Raw genomic sequence first — 20,062 nt, 5'->3', positions numbered from 1 at the left:
ATGTGTATAATGATAGTTGGAGACTTTAATACCTCTCTCACAATAATGGGTATAACAACTAGACAGAAGTTAAATAAGGAAATAGAGGACATAACCAACACAATAAATCAACTAGATCTAACATATACAGAACATTCTATACATCAATTAGCATACCAATTCTTCTCAAGTGCACATAAAACATCTTCCAGCATTGACTATATGTTAAGTCCACAAAATCTCAACAGATTTTAAAAGATAGCCATCATACAAAGTATTTTCTCTGCCCAATAGCATGAAGTTAAAATCAGGAACATAAAAAAACTGAAAAATTCACAAAATTGTGTAAATCAAACAACACACTTTTCTACAATCAATGGATCAAAGAGATCACAAAGTAATTAGAAAATACTTAGAGACAAATGAAAACAAAATCACAACATACTGAAACTTATCGGATGCAGAGAAAGCAGTACTCAGCAGGAAATTTATAGCTGTAAATACTTACATTGTAAAGCAAGATAGATCTGAAATCAACAACCTAACTTTAAAACTTAAGAAATTAGAAAAAGAACAAACCAAACCCAAAGCTAGCTGAATGAAGGAAATAATAAAGATGAGAGTAGAGATAAACAAAATAGAGACTATAAAAACAATAGAGAAATCAATAAAACCAAGACTGATTCTTCAAAAAGATCAACAAAACTGACAAATCTTTAGGTAGATGGACTAAGAAAAAAAAAAGAAGACTCAAATTACTAAAAATCCGAAATGAAAGTGGGGGCATTATTACTGATTCTATAGAAATAAAAAGATTATAAAAGAGTACTATAAAAAATTGTATGCCCCAAACTTGGATAACCTAGATGAAATGGACAAATTCCTAGAAACACAAAACCTACAAAGACTAAATCATAAAGTAATAGAAAATCTGAATAGACTTGTAACTAGGAAGGATATTGTATCTGTAATAAAAAAAAAAATCTCCCAATGAAGAAAAGCCCGGGACCTGCTGGCTCTACTGATGAATTCCACCAAACATTTAAAGAAGAATTAATACCAGTCCTTTTGGACGTCAAACCCTTTTTTGTACATCAAAGGACACTATCCACAGAGTAAAAAAGCAACCCACAAAATGGGAGAAAATATTTGCAAATCATATATCTGATAAAGGATTTATACCCAGAATAGAGAACTCCTTAAATTCAACAACAAAAAACCAAGAGATCCAGTTCAAAAATGGGCAAAAATCATCAAAAGACATTTCTCCAAAGAAGATAAACAAATGACAAATAAATATATAAGATCTCAACATCACTGATCATTAGGGAAATGCAAATCAAAATTATAAGAGACACTTTCTCAGACCAATAGGATGGCTAATTAAAAAAAAAAAAAACTCAACCAGAAAACAGGTGTTGGTATGGATGTGGAGAAATTGGTACCCTTGTGCACTGTTGGTGGGAATAGAAAATGGCACAGCCACTGTGGGAAACAGTATGGTCACCAAAAAATTAAAAATAGAATTACCATATGATTTAGCAATTCCACTTCTGTGTACACCCAAAAGAACAGAAAGAAGGGTCTCAAAGAGATATTTGTATATCAATGTTCATGCATCATTATTCTCAATAGCCAAGATACAGGAACAACCTACATGTTTATGAAGATATGAATAGATAAAGAGAATGTGGTATATACATACAATGGAATGAATGGAATATTAGACAGTCTTAAAAAGGAAGGAAATTCTGTAATATGCTGCAACATGGATAAACCTTGGAGGCATTATGTCAGGTGAAATAAGCCAGTCACAAAAAGGGAACTACTATATGATTCTATTTATATGAGGTACTTATCAAAATCATAAAGAAATAAAGTGTAATAACTGTTGGCAGGACATAAGGGGAGAGGAGAATGGGAAGTTATTGTTTAATAGGTATAGAGTTTCCATTTCACAAGATAAAAAGAGCCATGGGGATGCATGATGGTGATAGCTACAGAACAATGTGAATGTATTTAATAGTACTGAACTGTACATTTGAAAATGGGTAAGATGGTAAATTTTACAGTATGTGTATTTTACAACTACAGCAAAACATGAGGCAAATCAGGCTACTCATCAGTTCCATATCCTTCAACAGTTTCCATCTCATTCAGAATAAAAGTCAAAGTCCTTATTATGACCCACAGGGCCGTTCATGATCTGAATCCCTCTATCACTCCAACCTCATCTTACTACCTACCTCTCTCATATTCTATTCCTGCAACACTGGCCTTAGGCTCTCTGCACTTGATACTCCATCTCTTGGAATGCACTTCCCACAGATACTGGCTTGGCTCTTTCTCCTGTAACCTTCAGTGAGGTTCTCCTTGGTCACCCTACCTAAAAATATAGCAGTCCCTACTACATACATCCTATCCCCATTCACTCCTTCACTATTCCATTTAACACTTAACATCTAACATGCAACATATTTTACTGATTTATCTTTATCTTGATTATTGTCTGCATCTCCAACCAGAATGTAACTCCATGAATAGACAGGGACTTTGGTCTGACTGATTCTATGTCTCATACAAAGTAAGAGATCAATAAAATTTATTGGATTAATGAATGAAAGAATATGAATAAAAGTAGTATCAAACAGTGTTAGGATGCATGCCGAGCATGCACAAAGTCTTGGGTTTAATTCCTAGTACCTTTGTTTAATAAATAAATAAATAAACCAAAATTACCTCCCCCCATTAAAAAAAAAAGAAGTAACAAAGAAATTTATCTGCATTTTACATATATTCAAAATGATTCACGTATTTTCACCAGTCTGTGTAATGTTTTTCTAACTGTTTACAGTTACTAAGTGCCAGCCTGGGCTTTCTAATTATAACTTAGAACACTGCCTATTTCACTATGTATCTATTTTTCCTCCATGTCATAAATGGGGCTAAATAAACTTGGAAACAAAAGCCCAAAATGTATAGAAGTACACAGGCATAGACTTTAAAACCAGACAGACCTGGATTTACATTGCAGTTACTCCACTTGATAGGGTAGGGTTTTTAACTTCTACGTGCCTCTATTGCTCTAAAGACAATGTGAAATAGTGAGGAAAGTAAGTTGGCTTAGGAATCTGGGAGTCTTGGATTCCAAAGCAGCTGTGACTTTGGGCAAGTTATGTAATATATTGCTCACTCTCAATTTCCTCATCTATCAAAGTAAGGAAAATATCTCCTTCAGAGGGTCTTATAAAAATGTAGAGTAAAGCACATGACACTGAAGGTAACTAGTAAATGTTCATTTCTGTTACTAGTATAGGACAATCATTAATTTTCTGCCCAAGATAACTTTGTTCATTGGAAAGAAGGCACTAACCTTAGAGGTAGTTTTTTAGTGTTTTTTTTTTCTCATAACTGCTACCCTCATAATGAGCTAGTGTGATTGTTTTTCAATATTACTAGTAACCCATATCGCTAGAGACTAAAGCCAGAAGCATATTCCAATTGGCAAGATTTTACCCACAAATATAAGTTCCTAAGGGAATGGAAGGCAATAGCAAGCACTGCCAGCTTACATTTCTTCTGCATCCACTTTCTGTTTTCTATTACAGGTGGAATCTCATTTTAATGAATACCATTTTAAACATCTGTTTCTACATAGTAAGGCTATTTTTGTGTTCTAGGAGATGGGCCACAGGAACTGTGCTTTGTTGACTTGGCTAAAACAAATTCTTAAAAGAAGAAAAATCTTTCTTTTCAAGTGCTATCTATGCAGAAATAATTATTTTAATGAGGTAATTTAGCATTTGTAAATTACATAACCTGGCCCGGCTACTTCCAAGAAAACAGAACAAGAGCTGGGTGGGTGAGTAGAAGGCAAAATGGACTGGAAAGCAAGAGAAATTGGAGCAAAGCCATCGAGTGAGATCTATTAGAAAGTACAAACCTTAAGCCAGATCTCCACTTGTAAACATAACCCCTCCTCTTCCAGGGCATACTTCACAAGTTACCTCCTCTACAAAGCTTTACCAGTTCCCTCTAGACATGTAACTCAGTTCTCAGTCTCCTGTACTCCCATTTGTTCTGAATCTGTGTTAACAGCACTTAGCAGTATTCATCTTATATCTCTAAAGATAATTGTTTTGTGCTCTGTCCTTATCCTCCACCGAAACTGTAAGCTTAGATCTCTTAAGACAAAGATTGATTCAATCTCCTAGGACCAATACCTAGCACAGAGCTTACTACATAATAGATGTTTAATAAATTCTCATTGAACTTAAAATATCTTAAGTATCAATATGCTGAATCCAATATTTTTACCTATCTTGGATGCTCCTGGGCAGCAAAAAATATGCTTCATTTCCACAGGATTTGATACACAGATGCTCAGCGCCACATGTTGGTTGAAAAAAATTACTAAAATTAATAAGCCAAAGTTGGTAAAACCCAAATCAAACTTACGACCTTCAATTTCTTTCAGAAACAGAATGCCAAATAAATCTACTACATGCTGTTGAATTAAACACTAACACTAAAGTTACTAAAATATACTGCGTTCTCTGGGGAGACCCAGTTTAGGGCTCTTCATTCTCGCCGCCACGCGGGGGTTGGGGGTGGCGGGGATAGAGGGTTGGGAGATGAATGAGGGGAGATAATAGGAGTGGAGTGGCGTGGGATGGAGTGGAGGAGGTGGGGGGACGAAGCTCCCAGGACAGGGACTCCGAAGGGCTTGATGCACCATTGGGGTTCGGAAGGTTGCAGCAATGAGTTACCTCAAAAGAATCAAAGGCCAGAACGGGGACTGCGGAAGGGAAATGAACTCGAAGGAGCCATCTGGAAGCACACTTCCCTCACATAACATCAGACCAGGGGCTGGTGCCACCTTAAGCCAACCATTCTGAAGGAGGTTCCAGCTTCCAACCTCCCAGTCCGAGGTTTCCCGCCCTCAGGGCCCGGCTTGGCGCCGCCCGCTGGACCCCGCTTTCCGCCCACGAGGCTCTAACTTCCGGCTTCCGCTTCCGGTCAGGGGCGGAGGCGCCTCCGGGTGGCGGCTGCGCGGAGTCTACTGCGTTGGCCGTGGGCGTCGTAGATATTCCTGCTTCTCGCTTGCCCAAGCAGATCTCTCTTTCTCTTTTCCTGCCACTCCAGCAAGCCTCAAACCCTCCGAAAAAAATGCCTCCGCATCTCGCTCCTGTGGAAGTTGGCGGCTTCAGTGGAGTCTCCTGCTGCAGGTGTGAGTTGGCGACCTCGCACCCATTTTTGCCTTCATTTTCCTTTGCTCCTTTTCTTTGGCACCTATTGGGCTTTAGGATTTTGGAGTCGACTTCCTTCTCTGACCTAGAGTTCCTGAAAGAGCCTGTGCTTTAACTGACTCCTCTGGTTTGCAGTGAGGATTCCCGCCCATGCCCTGTTTGTAAGGGAAAGAAATGAATCTTAAAAGAAGGAAATGCTAACTCGGAACCAAAAAGGTTGCTCTATTCCGAAATTAAGATTTGCTGAACCTTACAGAGCAACATAGGTATATACCTAGGAGACACTGAGGTTCAGTTCCAGACCAGCCCAGTAAAAGCAAATATGGCAATAAAGTGGGTCACACAAATTTTTTGGTTTCCCAGTGCTCTTTAAGTTGTGTTTATACTATACTGCTGTAGTCTGTAAAGTGCATTATGCGTAAGAAAACAGTGCATGCCTCAGTTAAAAAGTCGTTTTTTGCTAAAAATGCTATCCATCATCTCACAATACAGGGTTGCCACAAACCTTCAATTTGTTAAAAAAAAAATTCGGTATCTGTGAAGCACAATAAAACAGGATATGCCTATATAGCACAGAAAATGAAAAAAGGAACTGATTCTCCTCGACTATATATTTCGTTATAGTAATCATCAAATACGTTTTCCAAAATGTAGTTCATTTTGTTCAGTCAAGAATATATATTCAAAACTAGTATTATACTCTTGAACCTCTGTGTCCCCACTCTTTTCTGAGTTTATGCCACATATAAATTTAATTGTGACCGTATCTAATGTGCCTGATGAATAGGAAAAAGAAAGTTCAAAACAAGTTAGGAGATGATATAAATACAATAGTATAGGTTATATAGAATTGGATGGACCTAAGCTTACTGTTTATTTGTTGTATATGACTTTAAGCAGCTTCTTTATCTTAAATTGGGTTCCCCCACAGCTAAGACCCTGAGACAAGGATTGGGGTAGAAAACTTTATTTAAGAAGCATGGTGAGGGAATGGAGGAAAGCGGGGGGAAAAAAGAAAAGTATTTTAATGACAACTAAGGGCAACTGGAGCTGAATTCTACTGGCAGTCTTCTGTGAGACTATAGAGAGTAGAACTCAGAATGGACCCAATGAGGGACAGGAAATTGGGACATTTATCTACTAATTCCCTTGCCTGGGTGGTTTAGGGTTACTTTTGGGATCATTAACTTTCTGGTACTTCCCTTGACAGCCTTCTCTTGAGTAGCATATGCCTGCTTCTAGACAAAGCCGTCAGGCAGACAGACAAATGCTTGAGATAGGAAGCCACTGGCATGGCCTTAATGGGAATTGGCACTGAAGCTGCAGGTATCCTCCATGGTGGGCCAGAGGTATATGAGGAGGGCACTGATGATATCTGATACATTCATTAAGCCTTCATTTCTTTCTCTGTAATCTAGAAATAATAATTAGAGATTATAGCTAGCGTAATGTTAAGCCTCTAGCTTATAAAAATACTAAAAGATTTATTTGTTAATGTAATAATGTGTAGTAAGACTTAAGCACCTCTTTTTAAACTTTTAAGTGTACATTAATTTTTGATTGCAGTGTCACTCTACTTGTGAAACACATTCCCACATCTTCTAGTCTACTTCTGTTCACACTTACAGGAATCACACATTACCTAGAAGATATTGCTAACCTGATTACTTAACAACCTACTCTTTCCCGTAGAATTATTTATGTCTCCCCACTAGTCCATAATGAGAACAAAGACAGTGTAATTTATCCTTCAACAAAAATGTATAAAGCTCTATGACAAACTGGGGAACATAAAGATTAAAAAGAAAGCCCTACTCTCAGGATTTTACAATTCAGTCTGGGTATAAACAGAAATTTAAATAACTAAAATACATTATGATACTCAGATCAAGGAAAATGCAAAGTTTTATAGAAGCAAATAGGAGGAGTTAATTCACCCTGTCTATGAGAGAGAGAGCTTCATAAGGAAATGTACTTAACCTTAACAGTTGATGAATAAGTAGAATTTAGTCTGGAAGGATACAAACCAGACTGTTAATAATAGTTATCTATGAAGAGGGAAGGTGTGTGTGTGTGTGTGTGTAATTTGGAAGAAAGAGGGCAAGATAAAGGAATACTTAACCTTTTACTTTGTATACTTTTGTGTTGTGTGAATCCTTTATAAAGAATGTGTACTCATCATTTCCTTGTGTAATATAGAGAAAAAAACTAACTTGATGAAGAGGGTCAGAGAGGAAGCAGCAAAGGTAGAGAATTCAGCTCAGGAGAATACATCATATTCAGGTAGGTACACGTAGCATAGTATATGTCTGTCGCATAATGAGCCTAAGGGAAAGTGTCAGGAAATCAAATTAGAGAATTAGATTTAGGCCAAAGTAGATTTCTAGGCTATTGTAGTAGTCCAGTGGAAAAGCATGAGAGCATAAACTAAGAAAAGTGTGAGGAGGAGTGGAGGATACCAGAGATAACATGTAAAACCTACATAATTTGGTACATAGATATACAAGGTAAATGATCACCTATTTCAGTGGAGTTCTATGAGAGAATTAAGCCCTTGTGCCTTAAGGCATCTAGTATATGCAATGAATTAATTTCCTGTGCATCTGGAATAGTACTAATTTTGTATTGGTTTTTGGAAAATTTGAGAAAAAAGTCACTTAAATAATTTTCTGTGCTCAGATAAAGAACCTGGATTGTCAAAAGCCTTGGTAATCATGTGGGAGATGGTTGCTTATTACTGCACAAAATGTGTCTTGTAAAATTTGAGTTGTTTTCGGTATATTGAATTTGAGGTGTTTATGGGACACTTAGGAGGAAAGTTGTAATAGTTGAGTAAAATGTTTTGGAGCTTGTACTAGATATCTAGACTGGAAAGAAAGTTTAATAAGTCTTCAACATATAAGTATAGTTTAAGCCATAGCTTCAGATGGATCACCCAACTAATCTGAGAAAAAAACACAAAGATTTAAAATAGAATCTTAGGGAACTATGACATTTGGGAAAGAGCATTAGAAGATGAAACTAATAAGAAGGCTAAAGCAAAAACTGGAGACCTGAAGAAACTTACGGCACAGAAGCCAAAGAAGAGAAGGATTACTAGAGTGATGGAAGGGTCAGCAGTGTCATTCATTACTGCAGAAATGCATCCATTGGCCATGGTAATATAGAGATCAGTGTTGACCTTAGTGAGACAAGCTTTGAAAGTATCATATGGTCAGAAGTAATATTAAAGTGAGTTGGGAAGTGAGTAAGCAGAAGTGGTGAGAGTGAATGACTCTTCCAAGATTATTGGCTATGAAGAATAATAAAGGGTTTTTTTGTCTTGAAGATGGAAGAGCCTTTTGAATAGTATGGTCACATGTTAAGGGAAAAGATCAATAGGGGAGTGGAGAAGGAGTAGTACAGAAGGAAAAGTGATGATTAATGGTTTCTGAGCCCAGTTGGAACCTTAAACTACAGATAGAAGAGGGATTCTTGCACTGAGCATGGAAAGAATGAGATAAAGATGAATACTAATACAGATTAATTTATAAGTGGTATGGAGGAAATTATAGGAGTTTTGGCCTAATGGTTCCAATTTTCTCTGTGAAATAGGAAATTATATCATCTGCTGGGCTAGTGGGAGGAAGGAATTAAATGAGAGTTTGAATAAAGAGCTGGAATTTTGGAATAATTCCTGAAAAGAATAAGAAAAGGAGCTAAGATTTATTGAAGGTCTAATATGCCAGCCCCTATCGTAAATGCTTTATAAAAGTTACTGAATTTAATTCTAACAGGGATCATTATACATATCATATCAAAAGAGGCTCATTTCTCACAACTAGTAGGTAACAGAGTCAGAATTGGAACCCAGAATTTTTCTGACTTAAGATCCTAGGTCTGATACAAAACCTAAGGGAGTGCAATTAACCTTGTGGACTATAGGGTCTTATGCTGGACAGGGAAAGGAGTAGGGCTGGGAGTAAAGCCTAGGAGTGGTAATAAATTGGGGGGAAATTGGGAGGTCAAGGATTTGGAAATAATCAATGAAGTAAAATTAAAATTATAGTGACATTAAGCTAGTAAAAATTGAAATAATGATCAGAGAAAAGCATATTATGGTCAAAGAATAGAATATAGGAGTTAAAATTTCAGAAGTGAAGCAATTTGGGACTGAGCTGGGATGGAGATAGGGGAGGGCGTGGAGAGTGATCACACCTAGCATTTATTTAGCTTTTAGAGTGCTAGATACTGTACTAAGCACTTTATATGCATTGTCTTATTTAATTCTCGTAATCCTTAGTGAGGTAGATACTATCATTATTTCCATTTGATAGATGAAGTGATTTTGATTGTTACTTTTCTAAATTAAGCTAATGGAATCAGATTTTATAAGGCAGCTTCATTTATGATTAGTTTTCTTACTACTTTCTTTAGCACATTTTTCTAATCGTATCTTTTTACTAATTATTAGAATTTTTCAAAATAATTTTAATGATAAAATTAGTGGTTTAATATTGAATAACAAAGTGATTTAAAACATCTGCTTAATTATGGTGGTATTTTATACTTTCAGGTCAAATAAAGGAGAAATCAGTGCTGAACTAAATTATATCAGGCATCTTCAGATTCAGAGCAGGCCACACTTCAGAATTTTTAACTTATTAAAGAGTTAGGAATAAAAAGTATTTGATGGATGTTAGAAAAGCAGTTTCAAAAGAAAATATAAAACAGGAAAGGCTTGACAACAAAATCTTTTATTTGGAAATATTTTAAGAATCATTTAATATAGTAAACAAAAATATCAGTGAAATCAGAAAAATATCTATTTGAAAAAGAAACAGGAAAAAAGAAATTCAATTCTACTTTAACAGCAAAAATGATATTGTTGGAAAGTAGAAGTTTGAAGAAATACATATAGTATGTATGAGATTACATGTTATTAAGGAAGTTTAAATACTTTACCTAAGAAAGAAGGCAGTTGAAAAAAATACCAATTCAACTTACTTTAATAAATATTAACAAAGTGATCTGACACCTGGTTAGTAAATGCATTAAGGAAATCTTGTGGGAATAAAAAAGACTAAGCATCTCAATACTAAATTTAACCGGTTCTCTTAAGGACAATGAAAACAATCATTTCAAACTAAAAATGAAAAGTTATTATGTTCTTAGTGCATTGCTAAACGTATATAACATAACTCAAAGATAATTGATCAGAGTTTGAGAACATAGAAACCATATGATCCGTTTAAACCATTGCATTTAAAAAAAATTTTATGTGTTAAACAAGGAAATAAGGGAAAAAACCCCACAGTGTTTTATTTAAAGCATATCATGGAGGATTATTGTTTTAAAGTATAATAAATGATTTAAATAAGTGATTGTTTAGCAAATTATTGAAACACTTGGCAAGTATTCTCAGAAAATCATTTACCAAAATTTACCCCAAAGGGAAAGTAAGAGTCCTTCATCTTTCCTTTTTGTTAAACAAACATCAACCTAAGTTCAAAAGAGTCACCAAGTTACCAAAAATGTAGGTTTGATTGTAATAGAATAAGCATGTACAAGGTAACTCAAGAAACCTTTGTGATAAAGTGAATAACAAGTTTTCAAACAGTTGTTCAGTTTATTTTAAAGAGCAAAAGTATGTATGTATGTAAACATGGTAGTACAGCCATTTTGTCATATGTGAGTATAAGTAAAATAGTGTTTTTAAAAGTTAAAAAAAAGCAAACGTAGAGCAATGGCTTCAGAATTTTTCAAGAAAAGTTAAAATTCCTGTGTTCATTTAAATGGGCAAAGATTATAAGCTTTAAATATGATCAATCATATGATGGACTATTCAGAACATTTTGAAGAAATTCACCCAGATCTATGAAGTAAGTTTCTAAGGCCAAATGGAAAATGTCACAAAAGAATAAAAAATTTTATGTGTTTAAATTGATAAGTGGCGGGAATGAATCATGAAAGAGTATCTAAAGTAAAAAATATTCTTAAAAAGAAACATGTCAATCTAGAAATATGATCTGTAGTCAGCATCACATTTGTTACTAAATCACATTCAAATAATGCAAATATATCAAAAAGAGTAACCACATTTATTGGGAAATTCATGACAATCTTCTAAAAGTTGAATACATTACTTAAGGCCAGAAAATTGTAGTCTTCTCATAAATGTATATATATTTTAAATTATGGAATTGCAGCTTCTGAGAGAAACACAGAAACATTTTTCACAAATGTAGAGTATAATTTTCTTCTCATAGATTTAACACTTGAAGGCTAAGAAGTTTTATGCCAGAAAAACAAGATGAGAAAACTAATGGTTAATTTTACATACTCTTTAATGAGATGGAATACTCATTGTCAGAACTGAATTTTCATAGGCCTGCTCCTTCCAGAACCTCAAGTGAAAGAAAGAAGTGCTCCACAGATGAAGAAATTGTCACAGTAACTACTGGTAAGCTTTATATCACAATGTTTCTTCCTCTGTGTAAGTACACATTGTTAGTATTTTTAAATGTTATTTGTTAATACTCAAAGATTTGAACAGGCTATATATTTGTCCCATAATTTCATAGACTATACTTTTGCAGTTAAGCAGTTCTCAATTTTCATTATTTAGGCTTATGTTGAAATATATCCCAGGTTGGTAGACAACAGTTTCAGGAGACCTTATTTCTCTAAATGTAATATAAAAGAACTGTCATATAAGGAATATGGACACCTGAGACTTCTTCCATACATACCTTGAGTGAGAAATGAAGGATTAAAGGGCTTTTTCCCTCTCCCCCAAACTTTTAACAGTTGTATGTGTGACAGTACTGCACATAACAGGACTCCTTTAAATAAGAGTTTAAGCAGAGTATAAGGGAATCTCATAGTGAAGTTGTAACAGGTCTTCTTTCTGGCAACAGATTACTTCTCTTTTGAAAAAATATTTAAAATAATTTTGAAATGCTTATGATTATTTATTTTACTATATTATAATAACAAGTGGGCTGACAGTCTGCTCTTTACCCATGTAAACTTGATAAAATAGAATAGTTGCAGGGTAAGTAAGTCTGTTTAGCAGGCCAAACGAACTGTAGGATAGATTCTTTTTTTCCCATCACCTACTCCAGAGATGCCTTACATTGATTGAAAAGGGGAGTGAAAATGCTCGCTTCGCTTCTGATTGAACAAATAAGGAAGCTCAAGGTTCAATTAGTTCTTTTTTTTGAGTCCTCTAACATTCTTATTCTTTTTTTATTGTATAGTTGATATTATGTTGTGTTAATTTCTGGTGTACAGCAGAGTGATTAATACATATATATTATATATATATTATATATATATATATATATATATATATATATATATATATATATATATATATCATATATGTATCTCTCAATTTCTTTTTCATTATAGGCCATTACAAGGTACTGAATATAGTTCCCTGTGCTATATAGTAGGACCTTTTGTTTATCTGTTTTATATATAATAGTATCCTCAAATTCTGAACTCCCAATTTATCCCTCCTCACCCCTTTTCCCCCTGTAACCATAAGTTTGTTTTCTATGTCTGTGAGTCTGTTTTTTGTAAATAAGTTCATTTGTCTTTTGTTTGTTTGTTTTAGGTTTCACATATAAGTGATATCATATGGTGTTCTTCTTTCTCTTTCTGGCTTACTTCACTTAGAATGACAATCTCTAGGTCCATGCATGTTGCTGCAAATGGCATTATTTGATTCTTTTTTATGGCTGAGTAGTATTCCATTGTATAAATATACCACAACTTCTTTATCCAGTCATCTGTTGATGGACATGTAGGTTATTTCCATGTTTTGGCTATTGTAAACAGTGCTGCTATGAACATTGGGGTGCATGTATCTTTTTAAATTAAGGTTCCTTCTGGATACATGCCTAGGAGTGGGATTGTTGGATCATATGGTAAGTCTATTTTTAGTCTTTTGAGGAATCTCCATACTGTTTTCCATAATGGCTGCACCAAACTCATGTACTGGTCTTTTGTCAAGAATGCAGCACAACTTACAACAAGGTCTTGTGTCAAGAACATATTCTATAACATACTAGAAATAAGAAATAAATATTCAGAATTGGCAAAATATTTTTTAAATTAGAAAGTCTTCATATTAACTTTATTTAACCCTAAAATTTAACTCTGAGCTTCCTAGAAGCCAAAATGTAAAAGGAAGCGTGGTCAACTACATTATTCTCCTTGACAAAAAGAAAAAAAAATCTTTTTTAGGTACAGATTTTTTCTTTTTTGCGATGAGAACATTTAAGATTTACTCTCTTAGTAGCTTTTAAGTATATAAGACAGTATAATTAACTGTAGTCATCACACCATGCTATATATTATATCCCCAGGACTTATTTATTTTATAACTGGAAGTTTGTACCTTATGACCACCTTCACTCATTTCACCCACCCTCCTCCCCCCGCCTCTGGCAACCACCAGTCTGTTTTTCATAATGTTTTTCATAGTGGCTGCACCAATTTACAGCCACCAACAGTGCATAAGGGTACCCTTTTCTCCACACCCTCACCAATACTTGTTATTTTGTATCTTTTTGATAATAGCCATTGTGACAGGTGTGAGGTGATATCCCCATTGTGGTTTTGATTTGCATTTCCTTCATGATTAGTGAGGTCGAGCACCTCTTCTGTACCTGTTGGCCATCATTCAGATCCTTTGCCCATTTTTTAATTGAATTGTTTGATTTTTTGCTTTTGATTTGTACGAGTTCTTATATATTTTAGATATTAACTCCTTATTATGTGTATTATTTGCAGATATTTTCTCCCATCAGTAGGATACCTTTTCATTTTGTTCATGGTTTCCTTTGCTGTACAGAAGCTTTTTGGTTTGATGTAGTCCCACTTGTTTATTTTTGCTTTTGTTGCCTTTGAAAAAAATTTTAATTTTTTACATAGAATTTTATTTAGGCACTATTTGGTTATATGGAAAAATACATCCCCTCTGAAAATCTTGTAGCAACTACAATAAATGTTTCTTGTCAATTCATGCAACAACTGAACCAAGTTATTTAAAAGTAATTTAAGAAGGAAAGTTAGAATATTATCTTGTTTTATATAAGGCCAGGATTTTTTCAGTTCCTGTAATTATAAGGTTTATAACATTTTAAAATGTTTATAAGTAGAAGGAAATCCATGCTTTAAAGCATGAAATGGAGAGGTCATCTGAAATTAAGGATAGTAGATGGGATTGAAAACTTGAGCATTAAAGGAAAAAAATTAGAGTATCTACAGTGGAGAATAAGTGACAAAAAATCTACATAATTCATTGGATTTGATTTACTTACTTGAAAAGTAGGCAAAGGAGAAGTCATCAGAGAAATAATTATTTCTAAAGCCTTTGACTACCCATGTAAGCTATTAGATTATAGGACCTAGATCTATAGTTCATTGAGAATAAAATTCTCAGTATTCATGGTAGTTATATTCTGTAAAGTTGCTGTGAACACTGAATTAACAAATGCTTAAACATTTCTCCTAGGGGAAGATACAGGGTTAGATTCCTGCAAGCCTCTGAGTACAACATTGCCATCAAATGATGAATGTATTATACTGTTTTGCATGTACTTTTGTTTAAAGACACTTCATAAGGTATAGTGCTGATTCATTAACATTGAACTCACAGCCAACAGCAGCACTGTAACTCACGGCAGAATGAAATTTATCTAGCACACATTTTCTCTGTAAGGCACATCACAGCCTTCTTGCACTTAGGAACACTAGATGGTGTTCTGCGTTATGTTTGGGGACCATTTTAAACAGTGAGATTACCAACAAGAAGTACGAAAGTGCACAAACTGTGGCACTAACTAGATCACCAAAAAGACTAGAGTATGAAAGCTACAGCAAAAAGGCAGAATATTGCCTTGTTTGACCTCAGTTAAAAACATGTACTTCAACTAAAAATTTTCACCACTTTGTCCATGTGCATTTCTGTAAATGATTATAACAGCACTGTGAGTATTGATTTTGGGATAACATAAATTTCAGTGTGTAGATGAATTCACAAACACAGAATCTGCAAATAATGCATATCAACTATAATTACTTTAGCAAAGTTTCAGATTCTTTCATTGTAGAATTTAAATGGGTCTAAAATCAAAAAAGTTCCTGAGACTCTTCTATTTACTTAGTTTTTAACATGTAGCATTTAATATCACTTTTATTTTGTTCAAATTTTGTTTCATCTCCTTTTAAAATATTATAATTTAATTTTTACTTCTTAAAACTGCTTCTTGAGGAACAACTGAATCATTTTTATCATTTTTGACAGTTTTGAGATACATTTATATACATCATCACAGTTAAGGCAATGAGCCTACTTATCACCCCTTTAAGATTTTTTGTACCCTCTTATAATCCTGCCTTCCCACCCTTCCCTGTCCCCATCTCCAAGCAACCACTCATCTGCTTTCTGTCACTTTAGATTGGTTTGCGCTTTCTAGAGTTCTATGAAAGTGGGATCATATAGTATAAAGTCTTCCTTTTTTCTTGGCTTCTTTCACTCAGCAGAATTATTTTTAATTTATTCGTGTTGTTGCATGTATCAGTAGTTTCATTTCTCTTTATTGCTGAGAGTATTCCATTGTATAAATATACTACAGTTTGTTTATCCATTTATTTGTTGATGGTCACTTGAGTTGTTTCCAGTTTGCATTAGTTTTCTATTGCTGCATAACAAATAACTACAATCTTAACTGCTTAAAACAACACCCATTTGTTAGTTTTTAGTTATGTAGGGGAGTAATCCAGGCACAGTGGGCCAGATTTCTCTGCTTACAGTATTATAAGGCTGAAATCAAGGTGTCAGCCAGGCTGCATTCCTTTTTGGTGGCTCTGGGGAAAAATCCACTTCTCAGTTTATTCAGGTTTGTTGACTGAATTTAGTTCCTTCTAGTTGTAGAACTGAGGTCCCCATTTTCTTGCTGGCTGTCAGTTAGGGGCTGCTTTCAGCTACTAGAGGCTGCCCTCATTCTTTGCTACATGGCTCCCTCCATCTTTAAGCCAGTAGCAGAGAACTTCTTATACATGGATTCCCCTCTGCTTCAAATCCCTAACTATCAGTCTGACCTCTAGATCCAAATTTAAAGGGCTCAGGTGATTAGGTCAGGCCCACTGAGATCATCTCCCTATCTTAAACTCAACTGATTTGGGATCTTAATAATATCTGCAAAATATTTTCATAGTAGTACCTGGATAAATAATTTTTAGGCTAAAAATAGACTTACCATATGATCCAACAATCCCACTCCTGGACATATATCCAGAGGGAACCTTAATTCAAAAAGGCACCTGCACCTCAATGTTCACAGCAGCACTGTTTACAATAGCCAAGACATGGAAACAACCTAAATGTCCATCAACACATGACTGGATAAATAAGCTGTGGTATATTTATACAATGGAATACTACTCAGCTATAAAAATAATAAAATAATGCCATTTGCAGCAACATGAATGGCCCTGGAGAATGACATTCTGAGTGAAATAAGCCAGAAAGAGAAAGAAAAATACCATATGATATTACTCATTTGCGGAATCTAAAAAAAAAATGAACTTATATATAAAACAGAAACAGACTCACAGACAGAATACAGAATTGTGGTTGTCAGTGGGGAGGGAGGTGGGATGGGATAAACTGGAAGTTCGAGATTTGCAGATACAGACTGGTATATATAAAATAGATAAACAAGTTTATGCTGTATGGCACAGGGAGCTATAGTCAATATCTTATAGTAGCTTTTGGTGAAAAAGAATATGACAATGAATATATGTATATTCACGTATGACTGAAGGATTGTGCTGTACAACAGAAATTGATACAACATTGTAAATGGACTGTACCTCAATAAAAAATGTGATAAAAATAATAATTTTTAATAACTTGGGAAAGGTGGGTGCATGTATACCAGGGGCCAGGAATCTTGGAGCCATCTTAGAATTCTGCCTACCACACTGTTTTTCGCTATTACAAATAAAGCTGCTATGAAAATTGTATGGGCATATATTTCTTTTTCTCTTGTATAAATATGTAGAAATAGAATAGCTGAATCACATAGTAGGTATATGTTTAACTTTCATGAAACTGTCAAACTGTTTTCCAAAGTGATTGTACCATTGTACATTAACACCAGCAAAGTATGAGGAGTTTCAATTCCTCCCCATCCTTGCCAATCTTTGGTATAGTCAGTCTTTTTAATTTTAGCTGTCCTAATGATGTGGAGAATCTTCTTATATACTAATTTATAACATCCATCTATCTGTCTGTCTATCTATCTATCTATCTATCTATCTATCTATCTATCTATCTATCTTGTTCTTGTTTGGTGAAGAGTCTGTTGATACAATTTGCTCATTTTTAGTTTTTTGTTCATTTTCTTACTGTTCAGTTTTGAGAGTTCTTTATATATTCTGGATGCAAGTTCTTAATCAGATATATGTTTTGCTAAGATTTTCTCCCATTCTGTGGCTTGTCTTTTCATTCTCTTAGTAGTGTCTTTTGAAGAGCTGAAGTTTTAATATTTGATTTGTCCGTCTGTTCTTTTTTGATTACACTTTTGGTATTAGCTATGAAATCTTTGCCTAGCTCAATGTCACAAAGATTTTTCCTATGTTTTCCTGTTGAAATGTACAGTTTTAAGTACATTTAGGTTTTTAGCAATTTGAGTTAAAATTTATATGAGGCATTTTGTGAATTATAGATCCAGGTTATTTTTTTGTATATATACTTATCCAGTTGTTCCAGCACTACTACATTGCCTTTGCCACTTTGTCAAAACTCAGTTGTCTTCTTATGTGTGGGTTTATTCTGAACTCTATATTCTGTTCAGCTATCTATTTGTCTATATTTATGCCAATATGATACTCTTTTGATTACTATTTTAATTATAGTAATTCTTGAAATCAGGTAGTTATCCTTCCAACTTTTTCTTCTTTTTTCAGAGATGTTTCGGCTATTCTTGGTCCTTTGCATTTCCATATGAATTTTAAAGTCATTTTGCCTATTTTTACAAGAGACCCTACAGGAATTTTGATTTGGATTTCCTTGAAACTATAGGTCAGTTTAAGGAGAATTGATATCAAAATCGTAGTATGTCTTTCAACCCATGAGCAAGGTATATCTCTATTTATCTAGGTCTTCCTTAGTTTCTCTTAGCAATATTTTCTAGTTGCATGTGTACAGGCTTTTCACATCTTTTATCAGATTTATTTATTTTATACTGTTGCAAGTGGTAGTTTTTGAACATTTCAATTTTCAATTGTTTTTTATAGTATATAGAAAGGCTCTTTTTGCTTTCTTTTTAAAAATTTTTATTTTGTTGTGGACACTTAATATGAGATCTACCCTCATAAAATTTTAAGTGTGTAACACAGTGCTGTTAACTATAGGCACAATATTGTATAGAAGATCTCTAGAACTTATTTATCTTGCCTAGTTAAGATTTTATGCCTATTGATTAGCAACTCTTCATTTCCTTCCTTCCTCTGGCCTCTGGCAACCACCATTCTACTCTTTGATTCTATGAGTTTGACTATTTTAGATACCTCATATAAGTAGAAGCACTCAGTATTTGTCCCAATGTGACTGGCTTATTTCATTTACAATAATGTTCTCCAGGTTCATTTATGTTGTCGTATATGGCAAGATTTCCTTCCTTTTTAAGGCTGAATAATATTCCACTGGGTATACATATATACACATACATATATATTCACACACTACAGGAATAGATATTGGATCTTGTCCAATTTTTCCATATCTATTGACATAGATCCACAATGATCACATGGATTTTCTTTTTTAATTTGTTAATATGGTGAATTGCATTGATTGGTTTTTTTAATGCTAAACCACCCTGTTTTCTTGAGATGAATCCCATTTGGTCATGACGTAGTATCCTTTTAATATAATGTTGGATTTAATTTGTTAAAATATTGTTTAGAATTTTCCATCTATGTTCATGATGCATGTTTGTTGATTATAATCTACCCTCCACCCTTGCCTTCTCTCTTTTTTTTTTTTTTTACTTCTGATTTTGGTATTGGGATAATGCAAACTTCATAGGATAAATTGAAATTTATGTCCTTGTCTTCAAATATTTGAAGTATTTATGTAGAATTAGTACTTTTTTTTCTCTTTAAGTGTTAGGTAGAATTTACCAGTGAAGCACTTGGATGTGGAGTTTTCTTTGTAAGAATTTTAATTACAATTTCAGTTTCTTTAATACATATGCAATAGGTATGTGTCTGTTTTTGTTATCTATTTCTTCCTGAGTGAACTTTGAAAATTTATGTTTTAAGAAATTTTTCCCTTTCATCCAAGTTGTTAAATTTATTAGCATAAAATTATTCATAATATTGCCTTACTATTCTAATATCTATAAAATATGTGATAATGTCACCCCTCTCATTTCTGATATTGATAATCTATTTCATTGGTTTTCATTTTGGTTTTTAAATTTTTTCCCTCTCTTTACTTTGGGATTAATAAGCTCTATTTATTTTAGTTTTTAAGGTTATTTACACATTTTCCCCTGTTGTTGCGGGTTTTTTGGTATTGATTTTCTGCTAAGTACTGCTTTAGTGGCATCCCACAAATCCTGACATGTTTTGTTTCATTTTATTTGGGTTGAGTGTTCTGTAAATGTCAGTTAGATCCATGATGACACATGGCTTCCAAAGTTCCCTGGGGATCATTTCCATCCCAGTCAAGCCTAAAGGGAGAAAGAACTTAGAGAAAGATGCTTGGGAACTTTTTATGACATCATTTCCATTTAAATTCCATTGGTTAGAACTCAGTCGCATGG

At 34.2% G+C, this 20,062-nt stretch overlaps 1 protein-coding gene and 1 long non-coding RNA gene across 3 annotated transcripts in view; one reads left to right on the top strand and one right to left on the bottom strand.

Moving 5' to 3' along the window:
- Window positions 1-4,943, bottom strand: part of LOC135322827 (uncharacterized) — a 77,019-nt gene extending 72,076 nt beyond the window's left edge. For both annotated transcript variants that reach the window (XR_010383730.1, XR_010383729.1), the window contains exon 1: window positions 4,749-4,943. This is a non-coding gene — a long non-coding RNA (uncharacterized LOC135322827). The remainder of the gene's footprint in view (window positions 1-4,748) is intronic.
- A 106-nt stretch (window positions 4,944-5,049) lies between these two features.
- The window catches only part of C14H1orf185 (chromosome 14 C1orf185 homolog), a 39,786-nt gene continuing 24,773 nt past the window's right edge, over window positions 5,050-20,062 (top strand). Inside the window, exons 1-2 of the mRNA XM_064493596.1 lie at window positions 5,050-5,207; window positions 11,597-11,670. Of these exons, the coding sequence (XP_064349666.1) occupies window positions 5,149-5,207; window positions 11,597-11,670 (133 nt within the window). The 5' untranslated portion in view covers window positions 5,050-5,148. The remainder of the gene's footprint in view (window positions 5,208-11,596; window positions 11,671-20,062) is intronic.

This window comes from Camelus dromedarius, chromosome 14, assembly GCF_036321535.1.
Source record: "Camelus dromedarius isolate mCamDro1 chromosome 14, mCamDro1.pat, whole genome shotgun sequence".
In the NCBI taxonomy this organism is placed as follows: Eukaryota; Metazoa; Chordata; class Mammalia; order Artiodactyla; family Camelidae; genus Camelus; species Camelus dromedarius.
This window is presented reverse-complemented; position numbering and strand designations above follow the sequence as displayed.